The 24,247-nt window shown below is 42.8% G+C and overlaps 3 protein-coding genes across 15 annotated transcripts in view; 2 read left to right on the top strand and 1 right to left on the bottom strand.

The window, feature by feature from the left end:
* The window catches only part of lrrc7 (leucine rich repeat containing 7), a 132,578-nt gene extending 131,203 nt beyond the window's left edge, over positions 1 to 1,375 (bottom strand). For 4 of the 10 annotated variants that reach the window (XM_031574665.2, XM_031574671.2, XM_031574672.2 and 1 more), the window contains exon 1: positions 716 to 1,374. The gene's annotated coding sequence lies outside the window, so the exon portion shown is untranslated. Of the gene's footprint in view, positions 1 to 474; positions 682 to 715 lie in introns of those variants that run through there. The other 6 variants (XM_031574668.2, XM_031574669.2, XM_031574670.2 and 3 more) reach the window with 3 other exon arrangements.
* Positions 1,376 to 9,264: 7,889 nt separating this feature from the next.
* depdc1a (DEP domain containing 1a) lies at positions 9,265 to 17,900 on the top strand. 2 transcript variants are annotated; one of them, XM_031574664.2, is made up of 12 exons: positions 9,265 to 9,432; positions 9,756 to 10,021; positions 10,187 to 10,319; positions 10,516 to 10,634; positions 10,720 to 10,850; positions 10,955 to 11,002; positions 11,262 to 11,399; positions 11,887 to 12,909; positions 13,809 to 13,981; positions 14,690 to 14,866; positions 15,296 to 15,475; positions 16,678 to 17,900. In XM_031574664.2, the coding sequence occupies exons 1-12, from the start codon at positions 9,373 to 9,375 to the stop codon at positions 16,816 to 16,818; spliced, it is 2,589 nt and encodes an 862-aa protein (XP_031430524.1). In that variant the 5' UTR covers positions 9,265 to 9,372; the 3' UTR covers positions 16,819 to 17,900. The 2 variants fall into 2 exon arrangements, with proteins under 2 accessions (XP_031430524.1, XP_031430523.1); XM_031574663.2 differs by having other exon boundaries at positions 11,857 to 12,909.
* Positions 17,901 to 18,642: 742 nt separating this feature from the next.
* LOC105894984 (retinoid isomerohydrolase RPE65) lies at positions 18,643 to 24,193 on the top strand. Of its 3 annotated transcripts, XM_012821548.3 has the most exons (14): positions 18,643 to 18,772; positions 19,032 to 19,114; positions 20,166 to 20,316; positions 20,825 to 20,932; positions 21,026 to 21,167; positions 21,260 to 21,407; positions 21,510 to 21,591; positions 21,773 to 21,905; positions 22,013 to 22,152; positions 22,321 to 22,450; positions 23,029 to 23,143; positions 23,351 to 23,445; positions 23,538 to 23,649; positions 23,870 to 24,193. In XM_012821548.3, the coding sequence occupies exons 1-14, from the start codon at positions 18,762 to 18,764 to the stop codon at positions 24,016 to 24,018; spliced, it is 1,599 nt and encodes a 532-aa protein (XP_012677002.2). In that variant the 5' UTR covers positions 18,643 to 18,761; the 3' UTR covers positions 24,019 to 24,193. The 3 variants fall into 3 exon arrangements, with proteins under 3 accessions (XP_012677002.2, XP_031430521.1, XP_031430522.1); XM_031574661.1 differs by lacking the exons at positions 18,643 to 18,772; positions 19,032 to 19,114 and adding an exon at positions 19,686 to 19,981; XM_031574662.2 differs by lacking the exons at positions 18,643 to 18,772; positions 19,032 to 19,114 and adding an exon at positions 19,968 to 20,050.
* Positions 24,194 to 24,247: the final 54 nt, after the last annotated feature.

Here is a 24,247-nt window from a genome sequence, read left to right as displayed (position 1 = left end):
CAGCAAGTCAGCCCACGTAATTTAAGCAATAGACTGAGTTCATTTCACACATTAAATGCTCATTACAGTACAGACAAAATAAAGGCAAATTAAACTATCGTTTCCATTTTGTAATGCAATGTAAGCTGCAGTATGACTGCATTGGTCTGTTTGACTGGATATAAGCTACTGCGCTCAACAGTGATACTGTGAGAATGTTGGATTTTACTCGCGAAATCAGAGGCACTCCTGCAACAAAATAGCCTACATGGAGTTGAAAATTAATTCAATTAAGTAATTACCCCAATAATGACCACCTCTTTTTGAAAATATATGAGCCTACTGCAATTCTTACAAATTTGAAATGGACAAGTTGCACTGAATGAAAAATACTGGTATCTGAGAGGAATTGCAGATCTCGAGTAAAAAGCTTGAAGAGAATCCATGCACCGCGTATCATAGATGGGGATACTTCATAACAGAGCCATATCTTACCGGGTGGTGAGAAATCCGTAAAGTCAACCACATGTAGATAGTTTCAGAAATCATGACAGGCAACAGCCTGTTTTACCTGCAGTATGCACGATGCATCCTCAGAATCATAAAGTAGGCGTAGTTTCACCTCTGCACAATGCAGATGGATAAGCCGCTGGAGTGCTGGCATGATGTAACGATGCTGCACCGCGTGGAGAACACTGAACATTTAGAAATATATTTGAAAATCAATTCTACATACCGCATGGCGCAGGTTCATTTTCAAACCGTGCTGTGCAAGGTCAATAGAGGCTGATTCCGAGTGAGTTTCTTCTTACAATCCGGTTATTTTGAGGGAAAGGCGCTGAAAACACTTAACTGAAAAAACAAAATTCCGGTCGTCCTGCATTGTCCTTCTTGCTTCAGTTCTCACTTCATAGTTTCATCCTCCCTGTATAGACCTACATTCAACGGCTGCGATGATCTTCAGAAATTCAACGTCAATCATACAGGTTAACTGGCAGGAGAAGGTCCCGCCCCTGTGTGTCATGGATTGGCTCCGAAGTTATATTTCATCCAACTTTTTTTGAGGGGCGATTGTACAGGTGTTCTATGGTAATTGGACGTCAGAAAAGAGCTACTGCCACATTCGCGGGTAACCGGTAGAAAGTTGAACTTCGGCGTTTATTTTAAAAGCGGCTATTTGTCATCAGTCAGGACACTACAGAGTCGACCGTGCACTCTGCATGTTCCCCCGGACTGCATCCTCCTGTAAATTGTCCCCGGGTGACACCGCATGTCATCGTCTGGGTCAGAGTGTGGCTTTTTAGCATACGGGCTTTATCATTGAACACAAGCTGCCCACTCCGGTCATGTAAAGCGAACCATTTCCCATTCGGTATCCAGTAAGCTACATTTGAGCCTACACTCTGCACCAGCAAATCTCCATAGCAACTGAGGAGATTGGTTCAATACTGGAGAAAAAAAATGTTGTGAATTCCTCATTCCTCTCTGTTCCTGCTCACAACCACATATCTGTCTTGTCCTCGACAGAGTAGAGGAATGATTTGTGGCCCTATATTTTGTACATCTAACATACATGGGTAGCATATTATTCTTTTATTTCATACATGCTTATTTTCATTTTTTTTGCGTTGGGGTGAACTTAGTGGGACATACTTGAGTGCAATGCAGTTCAGTAGTTGCCAGTCTTTGCCTGGATCTACGTTTGGTCCTGCAACATGACAGTATCAAACAAGACACTGGTTTATCTGGCATATGCCTAGGCTACCTATTTGCAAACATGCAAGTTAAGCCCATTGTGCGCATAGCTTTATAATATGCCACAGTAGCCCATCACAGAACATTCCCGGTATAAAACTTAATTCCTTTTTGGCGTGATATTTTTGCACATTCTACTGATTACATAAGCAGAAATGGCGAGAAGTTGTCTTAAAAGCAATGCAGACAAAGTAATGGACTAAAATGGTGTGATTCTGGAACCCACAATGCTACACAAGAATTCAGAATTTTGTGATCAGTAGCCCACAGTAGTTTACACCACAAAGCAATAGTCAAAGCATAATCCTTTCTTGTGCATAATGCTGTCACAATCACTGTAGCTCTTTTTTACCCAGTCGTCTCCCTATTTTATCGCAATGGCATCTCATAATTAATAACCCCACATTTATGCACTGAGTATAACTGGAGTGCTGTTGGTAGGAGGTTATCTGACTTCAGAGCTTTTCGCTTTATTTTACAGTTGCTTAGCAACTCAGTGTAGTGGGGAACGGATGTGTAAAATATATAAATAAAAACTCGTAAGAGCTGTTGGTCCTCTGTTATCAAAGTCCTTGACTCTGGGCCAGTTTTGAAATTGTTTTCATGGATACCACATTTGAGATCCGTGTATAGCTGCAGAAGACAGCGTTTTGTATGTAAGCGCTACGTAGTGAGCATGACATTTCACGCTTGCAAGACTCAAATGAGTGGTTTCACGCAGCATCTGAACGCTGCCATGACAGTTCTTGTTTCTGTTAGTCACATTGTCATGTTCATCTACAGCCTTATTTTTTTTTTTTTTTCGTTTTCACCTGTATATCACTGGCTACATGAACGTGGTTCGGGTTTCTATTTTCTTCATTATTACTGTTTGGAGTTGGGGAGAATTCCACAGATTTTAAGAGGGAATAGAAAGATAATGAAATGCTCTGCCCATTCATTTCTCTATTGCGTGCCACCTCTTGGTATGCAAATACATTCATAAATCAATCAAATGAAATGCAATAAATCCTAGAATAATTGATCTAGTATCTAGGATCTAGTCCTGATCTGGCCTGCACCTGTCCAAGATAAGCAGCGGATCTGCCGGATCTGGGCTGCATTCATTCCAGTGTCAGCCACCTCATGTTCTCCTGCTAATCCCAGTTTAATAAATCTGAAGCACTGATGAAGGCAGTTGCACTAAACATGTTTGTTTGTCAAATGTCAACACCTTTTACCTGCTTTTTTTCAAAAGCGTTGCTGGATTTTCACACTTTTTTATGTTTTTCTCATCCAGTAGCCTAGGTGAAATGATCCGGTCATAAATCCCAGTGCAAATCTCATGAAGACCACAGATTTAAGGTAAAATAATTTCAGGACAAGTCTCCCCTTAAAAAGCAAACCAAACACACCCAAACCAAATGAGATACAAAGAAACTCAATAAAGAAACTGACCAGGTTCAAATTGTAGTGTTGGGGGCCTAGTTTAATGATTCCCACAGATAACATATTCCCACAGATAACATACAGTGCACCTCCAGCTATCTCCTGCACTTCATGTGCAATGATAGTAAATCTGTTGCCATCATTGGTTTCATCCCCCTAAAATGCCCTGCTTGTCAGATTATGCAAGTCTCTTCACACTTCACATAGTTCAGGGAAGCTAATGTATTGCTAAACTAAGCAGTCACAGGGTAAAATTAATTCAGTGTTTCAGATGCAAAATAGACCACATCACAGCCCAGCAGGTGGTGGTAATGAGTAAAAACATTGATTGCCAACTGGCGTAGTGAAAGTATCGTCATGATGGAGCATCTCGATGGCTTTCCTTTGGTGCCCTGCAGTTTATTGAACACCAGACAAGCTTCAGATAACTGATACAGAATGGCAAGTGGGTAGGGATCTTGTGTGCAGACATAATACACGAGGCAATGATGTACAAGACGCTATACACAAGGAAAATTACACCAGGGCATTACATATAACACACTGACTTTAACACATAAAGAGAGCACGAATACATTCTAAATTTAAACTTTAATAACAGAATTACAAATAACATAGAAGACGCAGAGTTCTGGGAAGTGCACAACGCTCATTTTGTACCTTACAGTATTAGTATAATTAGTAATAATTATAGTAATATTAATAATAGTTTAAGTATAATTTGTGTAAAATAAGTGCTTTGTAAAAGAATGTAAACACTGGACATATCCAAAATCATGCCATTCAACAACTTTGTGTTACCAAGTTAATAGTTGATTTTAGAGGCTACTAAACATCAACCTTTATGAAATAGGTGCTTCCTTAAATTATCTTCAGAATTTTCCAGTACATTCCTAAGTAGTCCAATTCTCGGATTTTGCTAAATGGCAGGTATTTTCCTTCACCTCCATTGGGATGGGCTAGCAAGCTCTCTAGAGAATGCTCTGCAACATGCAAAAATATTGCTTTAAATGAGCAGGACAAAAATGCATACAAATCTGGGTCAAGCCACAGGAAAATGTAGATCAGACTTGTCTATATATACACACACACACACACACACACACACACACACACACACACACACACACATACAAACGTCTGACATCTTCAGCTGAAGATGCTTGGTGAAGCAGAAATGTAACAACACAAATTACCACAAGGTACACCCAAACATGGCTGTAAGTTGGTCAGGTCTCGCAAGGTTTTAACGACTTTAAATAAATCATCACACTCAGACAAGGCATCCAAGTTTAGAGGATGTCTTGGGGGTTTTGAAGGGGTATCCCCTCCAGCTCACTTATTATGAATATTTATGACGGAGAGGAAACAAGAAAAGACAATGTTGGATCATGATTAATTCATTTATTTAAAAAAAAGATTTATTTACTTTCTGACATGGTTCACCCTGATTGATAGAATTATTAACATATAACAATGTTGCATTTAATTTAAATGTGACCCGTTCTAATCACTTTAACAGGAAACATCGTATTTGCCAGCAGTGTAAATAAATGAATTCATATTTTTACACATTGCAACCCTAAGCTGATTCTATAAGTTTAGCTCGTCGTCTATACATTTCTTTCATCTCTTTTTTCATTCCCCTTTCATTCCCTCTCCCTCTGTAACTCTTTTATGTGCCTTATGTTACATAAATCTTTTAGAAAAAAATTCTTGTTAATGCATCAAACAGTAGCCTCACTTTAACAACATGTACAGTGGGGAAAATAAGTATTTGACCCCCTGCTGATTTCGCAAGTTTGGCCACTTGCAAAGAAATGTGTGATCTATAATTGTAATGGTCTATTTTAACAGTGAGAGACAGAATATCAACAAAAACATCCAGAAAACTGCATTTTCTAACAGTTATGAATTGATTTGCATTTGTCGTGGAAAATAAGTATTTGAACCCCTACCAAACAGCAAGAATTCTGGCTCCCACAGACCAGTTATGTGCCCAAGAAGCACACAGATTAGTCCTCATTAGGCCTAACAAGGTACACCTGATCTCAACTGGTGACGTGTATAAAAGAAACCTGTCCAAAGAATCATACTTCATACCTTCAACCTCACCACCATGGGCAAGACCAAAGAGTTGTCCAAGGACGTCAGAGATAAGATTGTAGACCTGCACAAGGCTGGAATGGGCTACAAAACCATTGGCAAGCAGCTTGGTGAGAAGCAAACAACTATTGGTGCGATTATTCGCAAATGGAAGCAACACCAAACAACTGTCAATCGCTCTCGGTCTGGGGCTCCATGCAAGATGTCCCCTCGTGTGGTATCGGTGATCATCCGAAAGGTGCAGAATAACCCCAGAACTACACAGGGGGAGCTTTTGAATGATCTCAAGGCAGTTGGGACCACAGTCACCAAGAAAACCATTGGCAACACACTACGCCGTAATGGTTTGAAGTCCTGCAGCGCTCGCAAGGTCCCCCTGCTCAAGGAAGCACATGTACAGGGCCGTCTGAAGTTTGTCAATGAACACTTGAATGATTCTAAGGAGGATTGGGAGACAGAATGTGGTCAGATGAGACCAAAATCAAGCTCTTTGGCATCAACTCGACTTGCCGCGTTTGGAGGGGGAAGAATGCTGAATATGTCCCCAAGAACACCATCCCCACCGTCAAGCATGGAGGTGGAAACATTATGCTTTGGGGCTGTTTCTCTGCCAAGGGTACTTGAACCTCAATCCCTCATTCCCTCCCATTGAAAACGCAACCTTAAGGATTTTGAGAGGATCTGCAAAGAAAAGTGGACCAAAATCCCTCCTGAGATGTGTGTAAACCTGGTGACCAACTAGAAGATCAGTCTGACGTCTGTGCTTGCCAACAAGGGTTTCTCCACCAAGTACTAAGTCATGTTTTGCTAGGGGTTCAAATACTTATTTGCCGCAACAAATGCAAATCAATTCATAACTGTTAGAAGATGCAGTTTTCTGGATGTTTTTGTTGATATTCTGTCTCTCACTGTTAAAATAGACCTACCATTACAATTATAAATCACACATTTCTTTGCAAGTGGGCAAACTTGCGAAATCGGCAGGGGTTCAAATACTTATTTTCCCCACTGTATGTGTGGCCGTCGGTTGGGAGGCATCAATAAAACATCATAAAGTGAGGATCAAAACCATGCTCAAATTACGTAAATATATATTGATGATAACGTCAAACATTAATAACTATTTAGATTTATAGGTGAAATTATGGTAACAGTGGTATGCTCATTCCCTGTGGTCGGACATTATAACACACAAAAAAAATGCACTTTAGAGATAGAGAGGCCTACTTGTCTTCACACAGTTGGGTTTCTGGCACACAGATGATGCACATTCCTGTTCACAATCATGTCACTTTATTGACTATACCATTATATTGTCAACATTTTTTCATGAGGATCTGAAATCAAGGGACACAGACAAATTGATTGATTTTTTTAAATCATATATATTTAGAACAAAAACACAATTTAGCAATAAGATCATACTTTAAACGATATGTAAATGTCAAAATTTGAATGTTGTGATTCAAGTTAAGCAACAACATTGCTACAAGTAAAATGTCCTGTAAAAGGACAAAGTTCCTAGAGAGGGACAGGCCAAAAACCTCACCTTCTTCTGCATTTAAGTGATTTCAATTATATAACATAATACCTATTTGACATAAATTAGATACAATATCTTATATCTTATAATTTCTTGGGAACGTAAAGGCACAGATTCTGTCAAAGTGTCTGGTTTTGTGGCCTTAAAAATGTTGAGTACTGTTGGTTCCATCTACCCTTTTCATCATTGCAATACAGAGGTTATTTTTTGAATGACTATGCTCCTTGATCGCATTCAGCTTATGCAACATAGTATTCAGTTAGTTGGAGACTATAATGATCAGTCATTATTGTTGAAAGAGACAGACAGTAATATGAATGTCTGGAAAACACTTCTCGAGTTCACTATTACATTGACATGATTAGGCATTGTAACTGTCTTGTTCAGAAACAATGACATCAGGACTTTTTATTCTGACACTGGCTCTGACATGCTCATTGCCATAATTAATTACTTTTGAGACATAAGCTAAGGATTTTTAGCAAGTTTTGCAGGTAATACATTGTGCTGTACTAATTCTTTTGAGAAATGCACATAATGTTTTGGAAATTTTAAGGATATTTGAGAAATGTACCACAATGACTGGGAGAAACTGTAAGAGTTTAAACTGTTGAAGTGGTTATCAGGAGATGGGAGAGAGGGAACACTCTGTGACCATGCTCAAAGTGTCAGGAATCTCTAAACTTCCTGAATCAGTGATACTGCCATCACGCTATGGTATGCTTAGCCCAGACACAAGCCCTATCACAGTCATATGCTAACAGCAGCTAATCGGCCAACCACATAGCGCACAGTCTTGTGAGAAAGTCAGCAAGATGTGCAGTTGCCTTGCCTTTGAGAAAATCAAAAGTGCTTGAAATCATGAGATTTACTGTATATCATGAAATTAAGAGCTGGCGGTCTGTGAAGTACTGACGGAGAGCTGGTGATGAGAGTCGACTGCGGGAACCCAGCAGGGGAGTCCTACTTGAAAAGGCCACTGATGGACTCAGCACAGGACGAAAGGAGCCGAACGAGCAGACCAGCATGCATCCTGCGGCCTGATCAGCAGCTTGCCTGTGAACACTACAGTCAAACCGGCCTTCCTCCTTCTGATCCAACACCCTTGTGTTTCTCTTTGATCATTTGCAATTTGGATCATTTGGATATTTTATTTCACATAAAATCCATGACTAATAATGATACATTAGTTAATACTGTCTTTAGTACTGTGATTAAAAGTAAGGTTTGGATTAGAGTTTATACTGTGAAAGACTGGTTTGACACAATCTTTGTTGTTTGTTGTGCTACATGCTAACTATAGGTAGTCTGAAACAAAAAGGATTAATATGCTAATGTTTTTGCTCTGAATTAGTACCCCAGTGTTCCGTAAGGGGGATGGGTAATTACCATCATAAAACTACCATTTGTGTATTGTCAAAGAACAGACATGTTTCCACAAAAGGTGACTGTAATCTTTTACAGATGACTGCAAGACCCATGCAGAGACCTTCAAGGCTCAAAGCCCTGAAAGCCTACACATGGTTAAATGAATGCCATTGTTCCAGTCCATGTGTGAAAGCATACAATAGGACACAGTTGATTGTACCGGGAATAAAGTAAAGTTTCTAGCGGTATATCCTTTGGCTGCTGGTCTCTCTCTCTCTCTCGCGCCCCCCCCCCCCCCCTTGCAGTGTGAAAATTGAATAACAATACAAAATACAAAATAAATTACAATAAAACAGAGTGATGGAATCAAATGCGTTTGACCCTTGATATTAGAAGGTTGGGAATTTAATCTGATTAATTTTAAATCAGATCTGTCATGGGAATTGCATTAATGAACCAGCATGGTGCCCTGGCTAACGGGCATATCCAACAGTCTGACAACAGTAAACATAGAGCTGCTGAACTGATGTCATATTGCATTACAGGGCTGTTTATGTGATCTGCCTCCCGTCAGCATGGAAGATCTGTCCGTCACACCTAGATTTGAGTCAAAAGCTTCTTCTAAACATAGCCTAATTCAATGTTTGGTGACAAATATAATATTTAAAATAAAACGAATTATTTAATCAAAATGACTTATTAGTAGTTGCAGTTGTTTATGTTAGTAGTGGATGTAGAGTTTAGTAGCTGTAGTCTGCGCACAGGCCACTCCTAAATTGAACAAGACTGTTGGAAGACAGGCCTATATGTGGCGCGGTCACAAGGTGGCAGTGACCGATCACGGAGTCCTATCATAGCAACAGTAAAACGTTTGTGGGTTTTTTTGCCACAAAGAAAACGATATCGTATTCATAACGTAACAACCTAATTCTCACTTATTTCACTTAAAAGTTTTACGCGGTTATACAAAATCAACTTCAACATTGGCCTTGTGTACACATCTTGACACGTGACGAGAGAGCCGACCAATCGGATGTCTCTGCATCCAGGCTCGTAATTTTAAACGGTATAATCTGAAGTCAGTCGTTTGTCGAGTGTGATCTGCCAAGACACCCAGTTAACGTGGCACTGGAAGACAACAAAGTATGCATATGGTGGACATTCAAATTAATTAAGATTCCATACACTTCGACATGGATACCGATTTGAATAATCACGTTATTACACCTGGTCCATACAGAGCCACCAAATTGGTAAGAACTTTGCTAAATATCTAACTTCAACCAACTAGCATACAGTAGCTAACGTTACAGTCAGCTAGATACAGAGATACTTACAGTGCTTTGTTTGGTAGCGCATAAACAGGTTGCAAGTTATCAAGAAACACGCTAGCTAGTGCTTTTTCCGTTTGTCCAAATATGCACAATCTTATTTTTCAGTGAGCTAAGCGACACGTCTTGGTATTAATTAGGTCGTTGTCTTTGCAGACAGCACTAATGGCAGCTAGTGTGATGTTGTTGATAAAATACCATATATATTACACATAAAAACCTGAAACGGTGCAATTGTTTTCTAGTGGAATGAAGTGACCAAGCTCTTCCGTGCGGGCATGCCCTTGCGGAAACATCGACAGCACTTCAGGGTTTACGGGAACTGTTTCACCGCAGGGGCAGCGGTGGACTGGTTGCACGAACTCCTGAGAAATAATAACAATTTTGGACCCGAGGTCACTAGGCAACAAACTGTGCAGTTGCTGAAAAAGTTCCTCAAGAACCACGTCATTGAGGATGTAAAAGCCAGATGGGGAACTGAGGAGTTTGAAGACAATGCTCAACTGTACAGGTATCGTCAAAGCAAATAACATCCCTGCGCCTCACATATTTGGTGACTTAGTTTCTAGGCTTAGGTAAACATTGGGTTTAAGAAATGTCCCATGAGTTTTGTTATAAAGAGAAGAGCTATTATCATCAAAGAACGTCTTGCATTGCTTGTGTTTTGCGTTTTTAGATTTCCTTCATCGTCCCCTTTGAAGCCAATCCCAAATTACCCACCAGCCTTGAAAAAGAAATCTGGCTCACTGAAAGAAAAAGAAGGCTTTTTCAAATTCAGGACTTTAAAGAAATTTGACAAAGAAACTCTGGTAAGAGACGTGTGTCCGCAAGTCACTGCAATACACATGTTTTACTTAATTAAAGTACATTGCGTATAGTCTTTGTGTAACAAAACACTCCTTAGTATTTCCTTTGTCCAGCGGAAGTAATACTTTGTGTATAATAAATTACATACAAAGTAGTTTTTCATCCCTTTCACATTGCATTTGAAATCTATACTTTTAGGAGAATATTGATCCAGAAAACCAAGAGTCGTCAGAATCTGTGCCTCAGGAAACTGTTAATCGCAGAGAGATGACTGTGGGAGATGCTCAGGAAGTCTGGAGAAACATAACTTTAACACAGTATGTTGCACAGTTGGATAACCACACACGTGTGAGCCATATGATCACAAATGTTTGCATAATGTGCTGAAATATTTCATCTCAGTTTACAGAAAATATTGGGATTAAGCTCACTTGAAGATGTCTTGGATCCGACCCAAGTCAGCTCTGAACATATTGTTTACAACGTGACCCATGTAAACAAGCATGGAGTAGTTACTCTGGAAGACAAGACAGGTGGCTACACTGCACGCTTGCTCCACATGCCTCTTGTATCTTGCGGCACAAAACCATTCTCTTGCATTTGTCTAACTTTTTTGCCCTTTTGCGCCTCTTGACAGATGACCTGCCACATTGGGTTCTGTCAGCCATGAAATGTTTGGCAAACTGTGAGTATAAACATTAAAATTCCTGCTTATACACCAAGTGCTATATCATAAGTTTTGTTTAATGCTGTATAAACAGCTCCATCAATGATATTTTTTAAAACGGCTGTTCTGTTTTGGGTTCAGATCTTTACTAACTGTTACTGACCAATCAAAAATCTGTATCAAAGCCTCCATTTTATAGACTACAAAAAAATATGTAAATGGAGAATTCAGTCTCCATATGAAATGTGTGCTTTCTCTATTTGTTTTCTCTAAAAAGGGCCCAAGTCTGATTCCAGCCAGCCATCTTACCCGGGTTTTGAGAGGGATGTGTTTAAAACGGTCTCTGGCTACTTCTGCAGTTTGTCAGAGCCTCTCCTCACATTTCAGTACTATGAGTTGTTTGTCAACGTCTTGGGTATGTATTTATGCTCTTGATGTTGTGAATCATTATTAGATGGGAGAAGTTGCATATTATTGGGCTGGTTGCATATTATTCGGGTCCTTCAAACAGTTGAAGCAGTCCTGTAACCAAATATCCTCTGGGATAAAATACCAGTAGAATGTACATTTCTGTGCCAATAATTTATTTCTCAGTTGAATTCTTGCTAGTTATGTCACTGGTTTTCTAGTTTTTATATGGGTTCATGCTCACCAGCTGATAAACCAGTTATTACTGACGTGTAACCTGAGGTTGCATTGCTAACATATGTGTATTGTGTGCACTATTGTGTTTCCTGTTGCTAATCCATGTCGTGTCCTACATGTGTCCCCCTATCCTTTTGCCTGCCTGCCTGTGTGTGTGTGTGTGTGTGTGTGTGTGTGTGTGTGTGTGTGTGTTGTTATTTCCTTGTGCCTGGCCCAATATGTGGCAGTTCTGTGTGGTTACATTTCTGGTCCCAAAGCGCACAGAGGCAAGCGTAAAAACCCAGAGGCGCCTCACTGCCCCAAGCCCTCCAAAAATCCCCACCTAAACGCTGTTAACTTCAAGTCCACCGAGTGCCTGCTGCTCAGCCTCATCCGCAAGGGTGGCTACGAGGAGGAGGACCAGGACGAGTCGCCCATGAGGGAGGTGCTCAGCTCCAAGGTGCAGTCCAGGAGCGCAGCCCTGAGGGGAGGGTGTGCTGGGAAGGTTCGGGCGGCTCGCAGGGCCAGTGCCGATGACCTGCTCGGTGGAAGCTGCCTGGACCTACCAGCTGCCGCGGGTCCCACCACCACCATGAGACGCAGACCTCAGAGTTTCTCTCTGGCGACGACGACAATGACGACGAGGGTGGTAACAGATGACGCACCAGGGCAGAGGCGCTCGCAGCGAATTCTCTTCAGGTCAGAGGAGAACTTGTTATCCACCAGGAGTGACTGCAGCAGCGGCAGGTTCACCCAGCTTCCTCACGGCGATACCCCTGCCACTCCCCCAGGCGGGGTCCTTAGGGTTGGGCACCAGGTGTCCGCCTCCATGGCTAGCCTCTCCCGCAGTAGTAGCAGCAGCAACAGCAACAGCACAGACACTGACTCGGAGTTGTCTAGCCTCCCGGGCAGCACGCGCTACATTGTGAACCATCGCCCTTCGCTTAACACGGGCCCTCTCGCCCGACCAGCCCGGCCTAGAAGCATGGGGAACCTGATCGACATCGCCGAGCACAGGGAGGAGTCCGCCAGCTGCTTCAGCATCAACGTGCCGGTGGCCGAGATCACCATGAGGCCTGACTTCACCTCCACCGTAGACCTGAGGGGCCCGAGTTTGCGTTCTCTGAGCGGCAGCAGCCTGGACGTCCGGCCGGGTCTCTGCCTGAACCGGCGCTGCCAGAGCTCAGTGGATCTCTTCAGGCCTCCTGTAGCCTCTGCTGCTGCTGCTGCTGTGTCTGCTACTACTGTGTCTGCTACTACTGCTGTGTCCACTCACACACGCCGCATAAGTCCTGATCAAAGTAAGACCTTGTGTTTGTGTATGTGTATGTGTGTGTCTGTTGTGTTGCATATGTGCTTGAGCATGTCAGCATTAACACCTGTGACTTCACCATCCCCTGTTGTGACTCGCGCACTAATATGGTGTCTTTCTTAACACCAAGTGTCTCCTGTAATCCAACTAATAGAGGTCATGTGCATGAGACTAAACTAAAAACCATTGCGCACTAGAACAGCTTAACTCCTTTTGACATGATAACATTATGAAAGTTGTCCAGTCAATTTTCAAAAGAACTAAAAACATCATTCACATGGACCACACTACTCATGTCAACATTTAGACATCATGTGTCAATGGCGTTACTTGCTTCATCATCCATCATGGAAGTGCGGCTGTGTGGATTCAAGGCTTTGTCTGTATGAAGCAGTAACAGAACTGAAAGCCAATCGGTGTATTCTGATTGGTTGCTGTGGGTATGGTGGAATAAGACCTGATACCTGATGTGTGACTTCCTGAATTAGGGTCCTGAATCACACATTGGCTAAAGTAGTTGGATTGCAATTGTGTGTGTGTGTGTGTGTGTGTGTGTGTGTGTGTGTGTTGTAGTAAAACTGTGTCTGTGTTGTAATGGCACAGACGCTGTGTAAGTATTTGTTTAGGCTAGCAGTTAGATGTCACCTGTATTGTAGTCATGAGTGTGTTGTGGATATGAGTGTAGCAGTAGGTAGGTTTTGTGGCTGTATTTGTGTGTGTGCGCGTGTGTGTGTGCGCATGCGTATTAACTGAGATGTGTGCGTGTGGTAGAAGGCAGTTAACCATGTTGTATTCACAGGTGTGTGTTTGGGTCCACTCCCCCTGAGTATTGTTTGTGTGTGTGTGTGTGTGTGTGTGTGTGTGTGTGCGCACTCTCTCTCTCTGTAGCTCTCCTGCAGCCCCAGCTGGAGCGCGTGGCCATCGAGGCCTTGCAGCTCTGCACACTGCTGCTGCCCCCCTGCAGCCGCCGCAAGCTGCAGCTGCTCATGCGCATGGTGTCCCGCATGGCCCAGAACGTTGACATGCCGCGCCTGCACCACGCCATTGGTACACGCACGCTGGTGAGACCTCTCTCTCTCTCTCTCTCTCTCTCTCTCTCTCTCTCTCTCTCTCTCTCTCTCCCCCCCGCCCCTCTAGTAAGGGAACTATTCAGTGCAGTGTACGAGGGAAGAAGTTGTGTGTTTATTGTGTTGTGACTTTTGTGCATTTGAAACATTTGCACGAGTCCGTAAGCATTGTGGAGGTGTATCCTTACCACATAACACAACACGGTTGGGTGGTGCCTTTGTCAAGTCATACGTGGGTTTTTAGGAGAAAAGCCAGCCCTGTTACGGGCAACCCTTCCCCCAGTGCACCACCTACATTTAAACTCATTATCTCCAGGCCTTTACTGAATGTTCAAGTCACCTCTGGTCTGTATGGAAGGTTCATTAAAGACTGTTGAACCTGACATGCAGGCCTGTGTAGTAATCAGCGGGGTTTGTGCTGTGGGTTTGTGTGACTGAAGCAGAAAGATTTGGCAGGACTCTTGAGTCAGAGCTTTTTCAGAAAAGCTGAACCCCTGAAGGGAATTATTTAAAAATAAACTTCACAGGAAAGTGAGTAGTATTTGAACAAACTGTAGCTGTTGAAGCCAGTCTGGGTACTGCTTGAATCCCCGAACGCACACACACACACACACACACACACACACACACTTTTACCCGCTTAACCCTGAGGCCGTGCTGAGTGCAGGAAGTGATGTAAGTGTTTCCTGGCCTGTTCTCCAGATGGTGCACACCTTCTCCCAGTGTGTGCTGAGCTGCCAGGAGGCGGAGGATCTGGACGAGCTTCTGGCCAGCAGACTGCTCTCCTTCCTGATAGACCACCACCAGGAGATCCTGCAGGTCCCCGTCTACCTGCAGAACGCCGCCAAGGACCACATCGCCTACCTCAACAAAGTACAGGTACCATACTCCACATCGCCTACCTCAACAAAGTACAGGTACCATACTCCACATCGCCTACCTCAACAAAGTACAGGTACCATACTCCACACCGCCTACCTCAACAAAGTACAGGTGCCATACTACAGCTTTAGGAGCAGCTGAGAACATCAAACATTACACAATCATTTTTCAATTAGTTTTAATATCCTATAATGTAATGTAAAATCAATTAGAATATTGCATTTTTTCCTGTAAAGCCATTCAGTCCAGAAGTCAATTTACATCTTTTTGTTGTTGTTGTTTTTTGTTCTCCATACTTTGATTTCTGTTTAGAGTTGATACTGTCAAGACAGACTTTTTTTGTTTTGCGCGCTGGATCTCCATCCTTGCATCCCCCCCCCCCCCTTACGCCCACCTTGTTTCCTCTCTCCCCCTGCCCCACCTCAGATCATGTGTCCAGGCACAGGCCCAGCGATGCCCGCCTTCTCCTTCTGCAGGCAGATCAGCACACAGGAGTTTGAGGAGCAGAGGCTCTCTGTCTCCCAGGCCGCCATCGCTGACCTGCTGGAGAGCCTCATCAGAGACAAAGCCATGTCCGTAAAGGAGAAGAAAAAGAAGCTCAAGATGGTAAATGACTTCTCTTCTCTCTCACGTCTGATATGGGCTTAACGTATTTAATGGCGCTGTGTAAAATGGGTATTTCGTAGTGAGTCTTGTGCATATACTACAGTCTGTCCTAGTATTCATTTGTTAGTATTAGTATATGTTAGTACTCTTTGTAGTAATCCATGTGCATGTTCAGTCGTATGGCTTCGTATTGTCTGAATGAAGTGTCTGTAGTGAGTGAAGTGGTATTGTGGGACCTGATGATATCCTCGAGAGATGGCAAACAGATCACAGGTCGTTGTTGGTCCAGCAACATATTAATGTGTTATGTATTTGATGCCTTTATGTTTCTTAGAATTACAAATTAAGGTTAAGCAGATATATGTGTGTGATACTGTGTGTGCATGAACGTGCCATTTCTATCTGTGTGCCTCTGTGTTTGGAGTGATAACGAGGATTGGGATGTTTTAGAACTTTATGTCTCAAGTCACAGTGTCCTTCTGACGCTTGAGTGCACAGCTTGCGTCTGTTGGTATCTGTTCTATATCACACGAATGCCACTGGTCAGAGCTGGACTCATTCTGTGATGAACACCCCTCTTTTGGCAGCTGATCGAATCCTTAAAGTCAGAGCCCACATGATGGCTCCTTGGCCCTTCTGCCCCATGTCATCCTCTGTGCTATTATAGTTGGTCTATTTATTTATCATTCATTTAATTGTTTAGTTTATAGTCCAGATTAGGTGAACATTTCCATATCCATATTGAATAATTCAAATTCTACCTAACAGTTGGTGGTAGTGACGAGAATTGAGCCTCAACACCAGTGGGTGTGTGTGAGCCTCAACACCAGTGTGTGTGTGTGTGTGTGTGCCTCAACACCAGTGTGTGTGTGTGTGCCTCAACACCAGTGTGTGTGTGTGTGTGTGTGTGTGTGTGTGTGTGTGTGTGTGTGTGTGTGTGTGTGTGTGTGTGTGTGTGTGTGTGTGTGTGTGTGTGCGTGCGTGTGTGCCTCAACACCAGTGTGTGTGTGTGTGCCTCAACACCAGTGCGTGTGCCTCAACACCCGTGTGTGTGTGTGTGTGTGTGTGTGTGTGTGTGTGTGTGTGTGCCTCAACATCAGTGCGTGTGCCTCAACACCAGTGTGTGTGTGTGTGTGTGTGTGTGTGTGTGTGTGTGTGCCTCAACACCAGTGCGTGTGCCTCACATGTCCTCCACTCTTCAGTTCCAGAAGGAGTATCCAGACATCTACACCCGCAGGTTCCCCACCACTGCGAGTGAAGCTCAGCTGTTTGCAGACAAACCAAAGATCAAGCCGCCCATGCTCCTAGGCATCAAGACCAAAACGTTCAGTATTCGCAACTGATTGAGCTTTAGTCTGTTTTTAGCTTCAGATTTGAGATTTTTACTATTTGTGTCATGGCTGAAGACTCCGTTGTATCATTTATCTGAAGTTTTTTTTATTATGTGTGTGTTCCCCTTGTTGTCCCCGTGTTGTGTGTGTGTGTGTGCCGATGTGTTCTCCTGTGTTCCCCTTGTTTTTTAAGTTGTTTCTCAATGGTTATTTATTCGTAGTGCATTGTTCGGTGTTTACAGAATAACTTGTCCTAGCTTTCCTTGCTGTATCACTTATGCAGGGTAATGGCTGGATATCCAGTCTCAGTGTGTATCTCTTCCTCTGTCAAACTCTGTCTCTGTCTCTCGGCCAATACTATAGCATGCGAATGAACCCCGGCTCAGGATTGGCTATCTGCAGTGATGGTGTGTGTAATGAACCCTTGCTCAGGATTGGCTATCTGCAGTGATGGTGTGTGTAATGAACCCTTGCTCAGGATTGGCTATCTGCAGTGATAATGTGTGTAATGCATGATGTTTGCATTTGGCACATAGGGTTAAAGCTGATTGGTTATTTCTGTTGTTTCATAGAAACTCTGTTGGCATAACGTTAAGGCCGTCTGTTTCCTGTTTTCATCCGTGTCCTGTCTTCACTGTGCGCATGAGTAACGTTCCAAAACGACTTCTATTGTCGAGATATGGGACTGAAGGGAAATTATTGCACTATTTTTGTATAATCTTTTACTGTAATATTGGTGTCTGTGGCTGAAATTTTAATATCTCATCTCCTCAACATTGGGATTTAGATTAAACCGGACAAATCTGTGAAGTAGACTGGTATGATTTTGGGATATAGCTTTTATTCTGGTTTTTATACTGTTTAGACATCTATCATTTTGACTGACATTCATATTTTTCTGAGCTGTTCTGATGACCTAGCTCCAAAGTGTAAACCTCCAAACTGCACAGTGAAAGCATTTACATTTCTTTCCGTTTTTGTCTGTGTACCTCTTTAACCCCCAGTTATAAGGCATGTTTAACAGTTTTTGGTGTAGTTCCTTCTGTCTGATGTATTTAAACTGAATTACTATGCAATAAACCGCAAAGAGAAAAGATGCTTCGTTGGTATTATTTCATTGTACATTTTCCATCTTGGTCGCCATCCTCTTGTAACTGGTTTTTACAAGTTTTACTGTTTTCTTTTTCAATTTTGAAAGTTAAAAGGGAAGTAAAAGGAACTGAAAACTTTTGAAAGTTAAATTAAGTTCTTTGGGAACTGAATTGAGTACTGCTGGTTGTTTAGCACTAGTGGCCTCTCAGTGGAGACGGTCTCACGTGGTGCTGCCAGAGACTTCGGTCAGAGCACAAAGCAACAGAAGATGATAAATTGCGTGCTTTTCCACCCTCCCTGGCACATTCTGTTTTTTTTCTGAAGAGGAGAAAAGAAGTTAGTAATTTATCAAATCTGGTAAAGCATCCTCTGCATAAGTAGACCCAGTTAGCTGTGGGTCCGGAAGATTTGTCCTTCCAATATCATTTGTCAAAAGATCCACATGCCTCAGGTACAATACAATGAGACTTTGTTTAAGTTGTTTCCAATATCCTACTCCATCCACCGACTCACAACATGTATTTAGTGTTTTACTCCGCAATGAATGTAGTTGTTGTAAGAGGCTTTCCTGCTGTCTCTCTTTGTTGTTAATCCTGTCTCAGGTTAACAAATGTGGTTCTCATTTGGGGCAGAAATGGAGGAGGAGGATGGGGGAGTTCCTTGAAAGAGTACGGCCAAGGGGGAAGTGTTAGTGGAAAAGAGCAGGGCTCTAGGCACAAAGAGACTCTTGTTACAGGGTTTGATTGGCTGAGGAGCGACCCAAAGGCTGTCTGGGAAAGAGACCCTGTATAAATGCCTGTAAATCACTGTCTCCACATTTTGTGGTGTGCTTCACCCTGCTGTTCGTTCTACTGAGACCCAGAATGGGTAGTCGGTGAGTAAACAACCAGTCTTTTGTATTGCTTTCAAAAGTAAGGTCTTTGAAAAAACATTAGTTCACTTAGTTTGCTGTGTGTGACCACGGAAAGAACTTTTAGGCATTACATTTGCTTCAGAAAGGATTTATTGTGATATTGTAAATTGCATTCATCCAACTGTTTGGTTTTGTGATTGTGTTCATCCTTTTACACCCTACACTGAAGCATGGTTTATATATCCATGGTAAAACTAAAATATTTGTTCTCTTTGTGTAGAATTGAGCATCCAGCTGGAGGCTACAAGAAAATCTTTGAGACATGTGAGGAGCTGGCGGAGCCAATCCCAGCCCTGGTTACAGGTCTGTGTCAATCCCTTGAACATCTTTCCAATTAGGCCTGTTAAACCTGGTAATAAACTATATGATCACTCTTTATTTGGATGGTTCCCTATCTAGACTCTCTACAGATGCTGAGATGGTAAACAAACTATCTGTTGAAACTCTGATTTATGGTTAAGGTTTGGATTAGGGGTTGGGTTTGGTCAAGGTGATGTTCAGTGAACAATTAGAAAGACTAAACCTGGATTGCCTGAATCCGGAAAGAAACACGAACCCTGCGGATTGGGTCCCTGAATCCGCAACCTTTTGAATCCGGTCTCCAGAGAGGAAAGATTCCAACCCGCCAGCGGATCCGTGTTCGTGTGGAGGGAAGGCAGGCCCGATCTGCACAATTTCTAACCCGATGACGTGAACGCCCCACGCCCTGCCTCGCAACCTCAGCCTGAACCCTTATTAACCCCACTGAGTCACTTCATAACAGCAACAACATAAACTAAATCGATGTTGTTAAGAAGCTGGTTCTTTAATCTATCACTGTTTAATCTATTTGCATCAGACCATTGTTCAAAACCGGTTTTTAAAAGTGTCAGCAATAGCCTATATGAGCAAATCTGACGTGAAAATATTTTAATTATAGACGGAAGTTTCAAAACGGTAATTTAACACAAACGAGGATTATGGCGAAGTGCACGATTCTAACTAGTCCTGTTTGAGTGCCTTGGTAACATTGATTTCAGGTGGTAGAGAAGTCGTTAAGCAATCGGAAGATGGTTAGTTGGATCTCGACTCCTGTCTTCTGTCACTTTATGTGCAAGCTCCATGATGTCTTTACAGCATTTTCAACCACTCCACTGAGCTCCAGCGTTTCCGTGTGGACGCAAATTTGCTGTTAGATCCAAACATCATCAAATTCTTGTCTAAAGCTACAGGAAACATCTTTGTAACTTCTGTTTACACGTATGAGTGGTTGCATGTTTAGGTTCATGTCTATGTCACATTCAAGCACCTGTATGAGGCACATGTAAATCCAGTGGGGTTTAAGTACAGGTATGTATTGTGTGGTCGTTTGCAGGTGTGATTCCGCCCTGGCTGGATGGCAGTCTGCTGCGTTTGGGCCCAGGACTGTTTGAGGTGGGCAGTGAGCCCTTCTACCACCTGTTTGATGGGCAGGCCCTCATGCACAAGTTTGATCTGAAGGGTGGACAGGTCACTTACTACCGCAGGTACAACCAAGCATGTGTTATATGTGACGCTTGAATGTTGGCAGACGTACCTCTGTAGGCTTGCAGTTCAATTGTTGATATGAACAGGACATGATTAAGATTTTTGTAGACATAATCAACATGTTAAACAAAAGTGTAAACAAACAAAAAATTGATAAAAAAATATACTTACTTACTTGTGTGTATTGAGGACTTCTGAAATGCTGCCTTTACAAAAGGGTTGTTTTTTATTTAACAGAAATTTGATTTAGAAGGAATGTTTAATTACATGTGTGGTAGGGGATGTTTTTCATTAAGAACCAGGCTTACTGGCTGACCAGACCACCACACTACCACAGAAATGTTACATCAGAATGTTGTGTCAGTTGCCCAGAGAAAAAGGATTTCGTAAAAAAAATGAATCATTTCCCAAACTCTGCTCTCTAGTTGCAACTGACATTGACAATGTTTTGTTCTTCTGTACTTTATGATGTAACACACAACTTTATCCAGAAGTATTTCATTCCAGGTTTCTCAGAACAGATGCTTATGTGCGAGCTATGACTGAGAAGCGCGTTGTCATCACAGAGTTTGGCACTGCAGCCTATCCAGACCCTTGCAAAAATATCTTCTCCAGGTGTGTCCTATTTTATATTTTTTTTGTGGAATGGAATGTAATAAAATGCCTTTTCTTAATTGCTAAATTATGCCACGTTTGCTATTCACGTAGATTCTTTACATACTTCCAAGGTATTGAAGTGACAGATAACTGTCTTGTGAACGTCTACCCTGTTGGTGAGGACTTCTACGCTGCCACAGAGACAAATTACATCACCAAAGTCGACCCTGACACACTGGAGACCCTGAAGAAGGTACAGCATGTGCTTAAACACAATCCTGTGATATGGCGGTGTCGTTGAGAATATTTAGAAAAGCATTTGTGTCTCGTCTACTTACTTCTCAGGTGGATCTATGTAACTACGTCTCAGTCAATGGTTTAACGGCCCATCCTCACATCGAGAAAGATGGCACAATCTACAACATAGGCAACTGTTTTGGGAAAAACATGTCATTGGCTTACAATATTGTCAAAATCCCTCCCATTCAGGAAGGTAGGTGACTATGTGAACCATATTTTCCTAATACGTTATTAGATGAGAACAACGATTTTTTTTTTTAAGACCATTTTAAAGAGTCTGACATCTTTCTTTTAGACAAATCAGATCCCATCGAGAAGTCCAAAGTGATTGTGCAGTTCCCTAGCAGTGAAAGATTCAAGCCATCTTACGTTCACAGGTTCGTTTTTCACGCTGTCAGTAAGCATCCAGCCAAATATCAGTTTCTTCAGATGAAAAACATCAGTGTTGCCTTATTGTGGCCTTGTGAGAATAGTCAGGAACACTGTGATGTTTTGACATAACCCGCATCTCTCCCATCTAAGACAATGTTAATCACCTTGTCTGCCTAATCCCTCCAGCTTTGGAATGACAGAGAACTTCTTTGTCTTTGTGGAGATGCCCGTGAAAATTAACCTCCTGAAATTCCTGAGTGCCTGGAGCATCCGTGGAACAAATTACATGGATTGCTTCGAGTCCAATGAAACACTGGGTGTAAGAACAAAACAATAGCCAAATTACTTCACCATGGAAATCAAATGAAGGGAATTATCTAACGCTAGTCTTTGAACTAAATGACAAACCAAATCTGTCTTTTCCAGACATGGTTCCATGTGGCCACCAAGAGCCCTGGTGAATATGTGGACCACAAGTTCAGAACCTCAGCTTTTAATGTTTTCCACCACATCAACACGTATGAAGATCAAGGCTTTATTGTGGTTGACCTGTGCACCTGGAAAGGGTAGGGTTTTATAGAATTATATGATATTAATTATAAATTATTGATATAAATTATATTGGTAGAAGGTGCTTCCTTCATAAGATGCCACTCAGTGCAAGCATTTAAAAGCTCTCTGACCCGAACCTTTCCCATCTTTCCACTGCTTCTTCAATCCTTTATTCTCCACAGAAACGAGTTTGTGTATAACTACCTCTACCTGGCCAACCTGCGACAGAACTGGGAGGAGATAAAGAGGGAGGCCATGAAGGCTCCTCAGCCTGAAGTGCGCAGATATGTCCTTCCCATCGACATACACAGGGTGAGATGTCCCATCATTAGCTCACAGCTCTCAATGCCTTTAGCACAGGAGGTCTGAGCGCTGCGGCAGGCTTCTCACTGATGAGGAGAGAGCCAGGTATCTCCTCATTAAAGGCCTTGGGCTGTTTAAAGCATACTAAGTCCATTTCCATTGTAAATGGTGCTGTCATGCCAAATAGTGTCTGGGTGACGTCATATTGGCTTTCGAACGACTCTTGAGTGACTGTTGCTATACCAACGCTAGCATTACGTAACCCAGACACTACGTAACCCGTTTTGGCATGATAACACCATAGGAGAAGAAATACGATACGCTGAGGAAGGTCTGTGGACGAAATGTGTATAAATTATAATTAAATAAAACTGGTATTTAGCAGACGCTTTTATCCAAAAGCTGCGGTTGGGAAACGAACCCGGGTCACCCCACTGCCACCACCACACCCCATAATATAAAATATATTTATATATGTTTGTTTGGTGCGTGCTGAATTACAAAATTCTGTGTAAGTAAACAAAATGTAATGGATTTTTAGTATGCTATAGTGCTAATCACTGACCCAGGATTGTGTTTGTTTGCAGGAGGAACAGGGGAAGAACTTAATCTCTCTGCCTTACACCACAGCCACTGCGGTTTTGCGCAGTGACGGAACCATTTGGCTAGAACCAGAAGTTCTTTTCTCTTCACCTCGTCAGGGTAAATACAGCCTTCTCATAAAAGGAGGGTATTTTGCAGGAAGGTATTTTGTATAACTTAAATGTGGACAAGATATCAATGCAGAGTTTCAGAAATATCTAAGGGCTCAAACTGTCTAGCACCACTGCAAAAGAGTATATCTGAAGTTACAACTAAATGTTCATATGTAAGCTGTAATTGCTAAAGTTCTCTTCTCTGTTCTCACAGCCTTTGAGTTCCCCCAGATCAACTACACGGCACACGGAGGGAAAGACTACACCTACGCCTACGCGCTCGGTCTGAACCACTTCATCCCAGACAGGGTGAGCAGCTCAGCACGCCAGGGGGACTGCACTGGGCTCCTGCCTGTTTCAGTGTCCCGTCAAGCATAACCAATGTGTGTGTGTTCCTGCAGATCTGCAAGCTGAATGTTAAATCCAAAGAGACTTGGGTATGGCAGGAGCCAGACTCGTACCCTTCAGAGCCGCTGTTCGTGCAGAGCCCCAGGGCCACGGCAGAGGATGACGGTAAGCCAGAGGGGCACGCTGCCCTGCCCCACCCGCCCCGCCCCCAGCGACCCAACCACCCCGCTCCCAGCGACCCAACCGCTACCTCCCCGGGCAGCTGTTAGCAAGCTGTTTCATATCTGGTTTTACAAGGTCCTCCCGTGCCTGCACAGCAGGGGCTCCAGACTGTTCTGGGCCTGCAGCTCTCATTCTCACTCTAACTCCCGGTCTCTACCTCTAGGGGTGCTCCTGAGCATCGTGGTGAACCCCGGAGAGGGCCAGAGGCCAGCCTTCCTCCTCATCCTCGACGCCAAGGACCTCACGGAGATCGCCCGGGCTGCAGTGGAGGTCATCATCCCTGTGACCTTTCACGGAATGTACAAGCCTTGAGGGGTCATAACAACCAGATGTGGGGGGGGTTCAGGATGTGAAAAACATCATCATGGTTAGTCATTTGCATGTCTGATGACAAGAACTGCATATTGCACCTTAAATGATACAGGGTGTGTAGTTTGTGTATATATAGTTTTGAATAAACATACCTTGAAGCATATCAAGGATGAAATACCTCTCGTGGTGTGTTACTGGTTTGTGGTGCTCAGTAATCCTAATGGAATGC

Source organism: Clupea harengus, chromosome 10 (assembly GCF_900700415.2).
Source record: "Clupea harengus chromosome 10, Ch_v2.0.2, whole genome shotgun sequence".
Taxonomy (NCBI): Eukaryota; Metazoa; Chordata; class Actinopteri; order Clupeiformes; family Clupeidae; genus Clupea; species Clupea harengus.
Note: the sequence above shows the minus strand (reverse complement) of the source record. Positions and strands in the feature narration are given on the sequence as shown.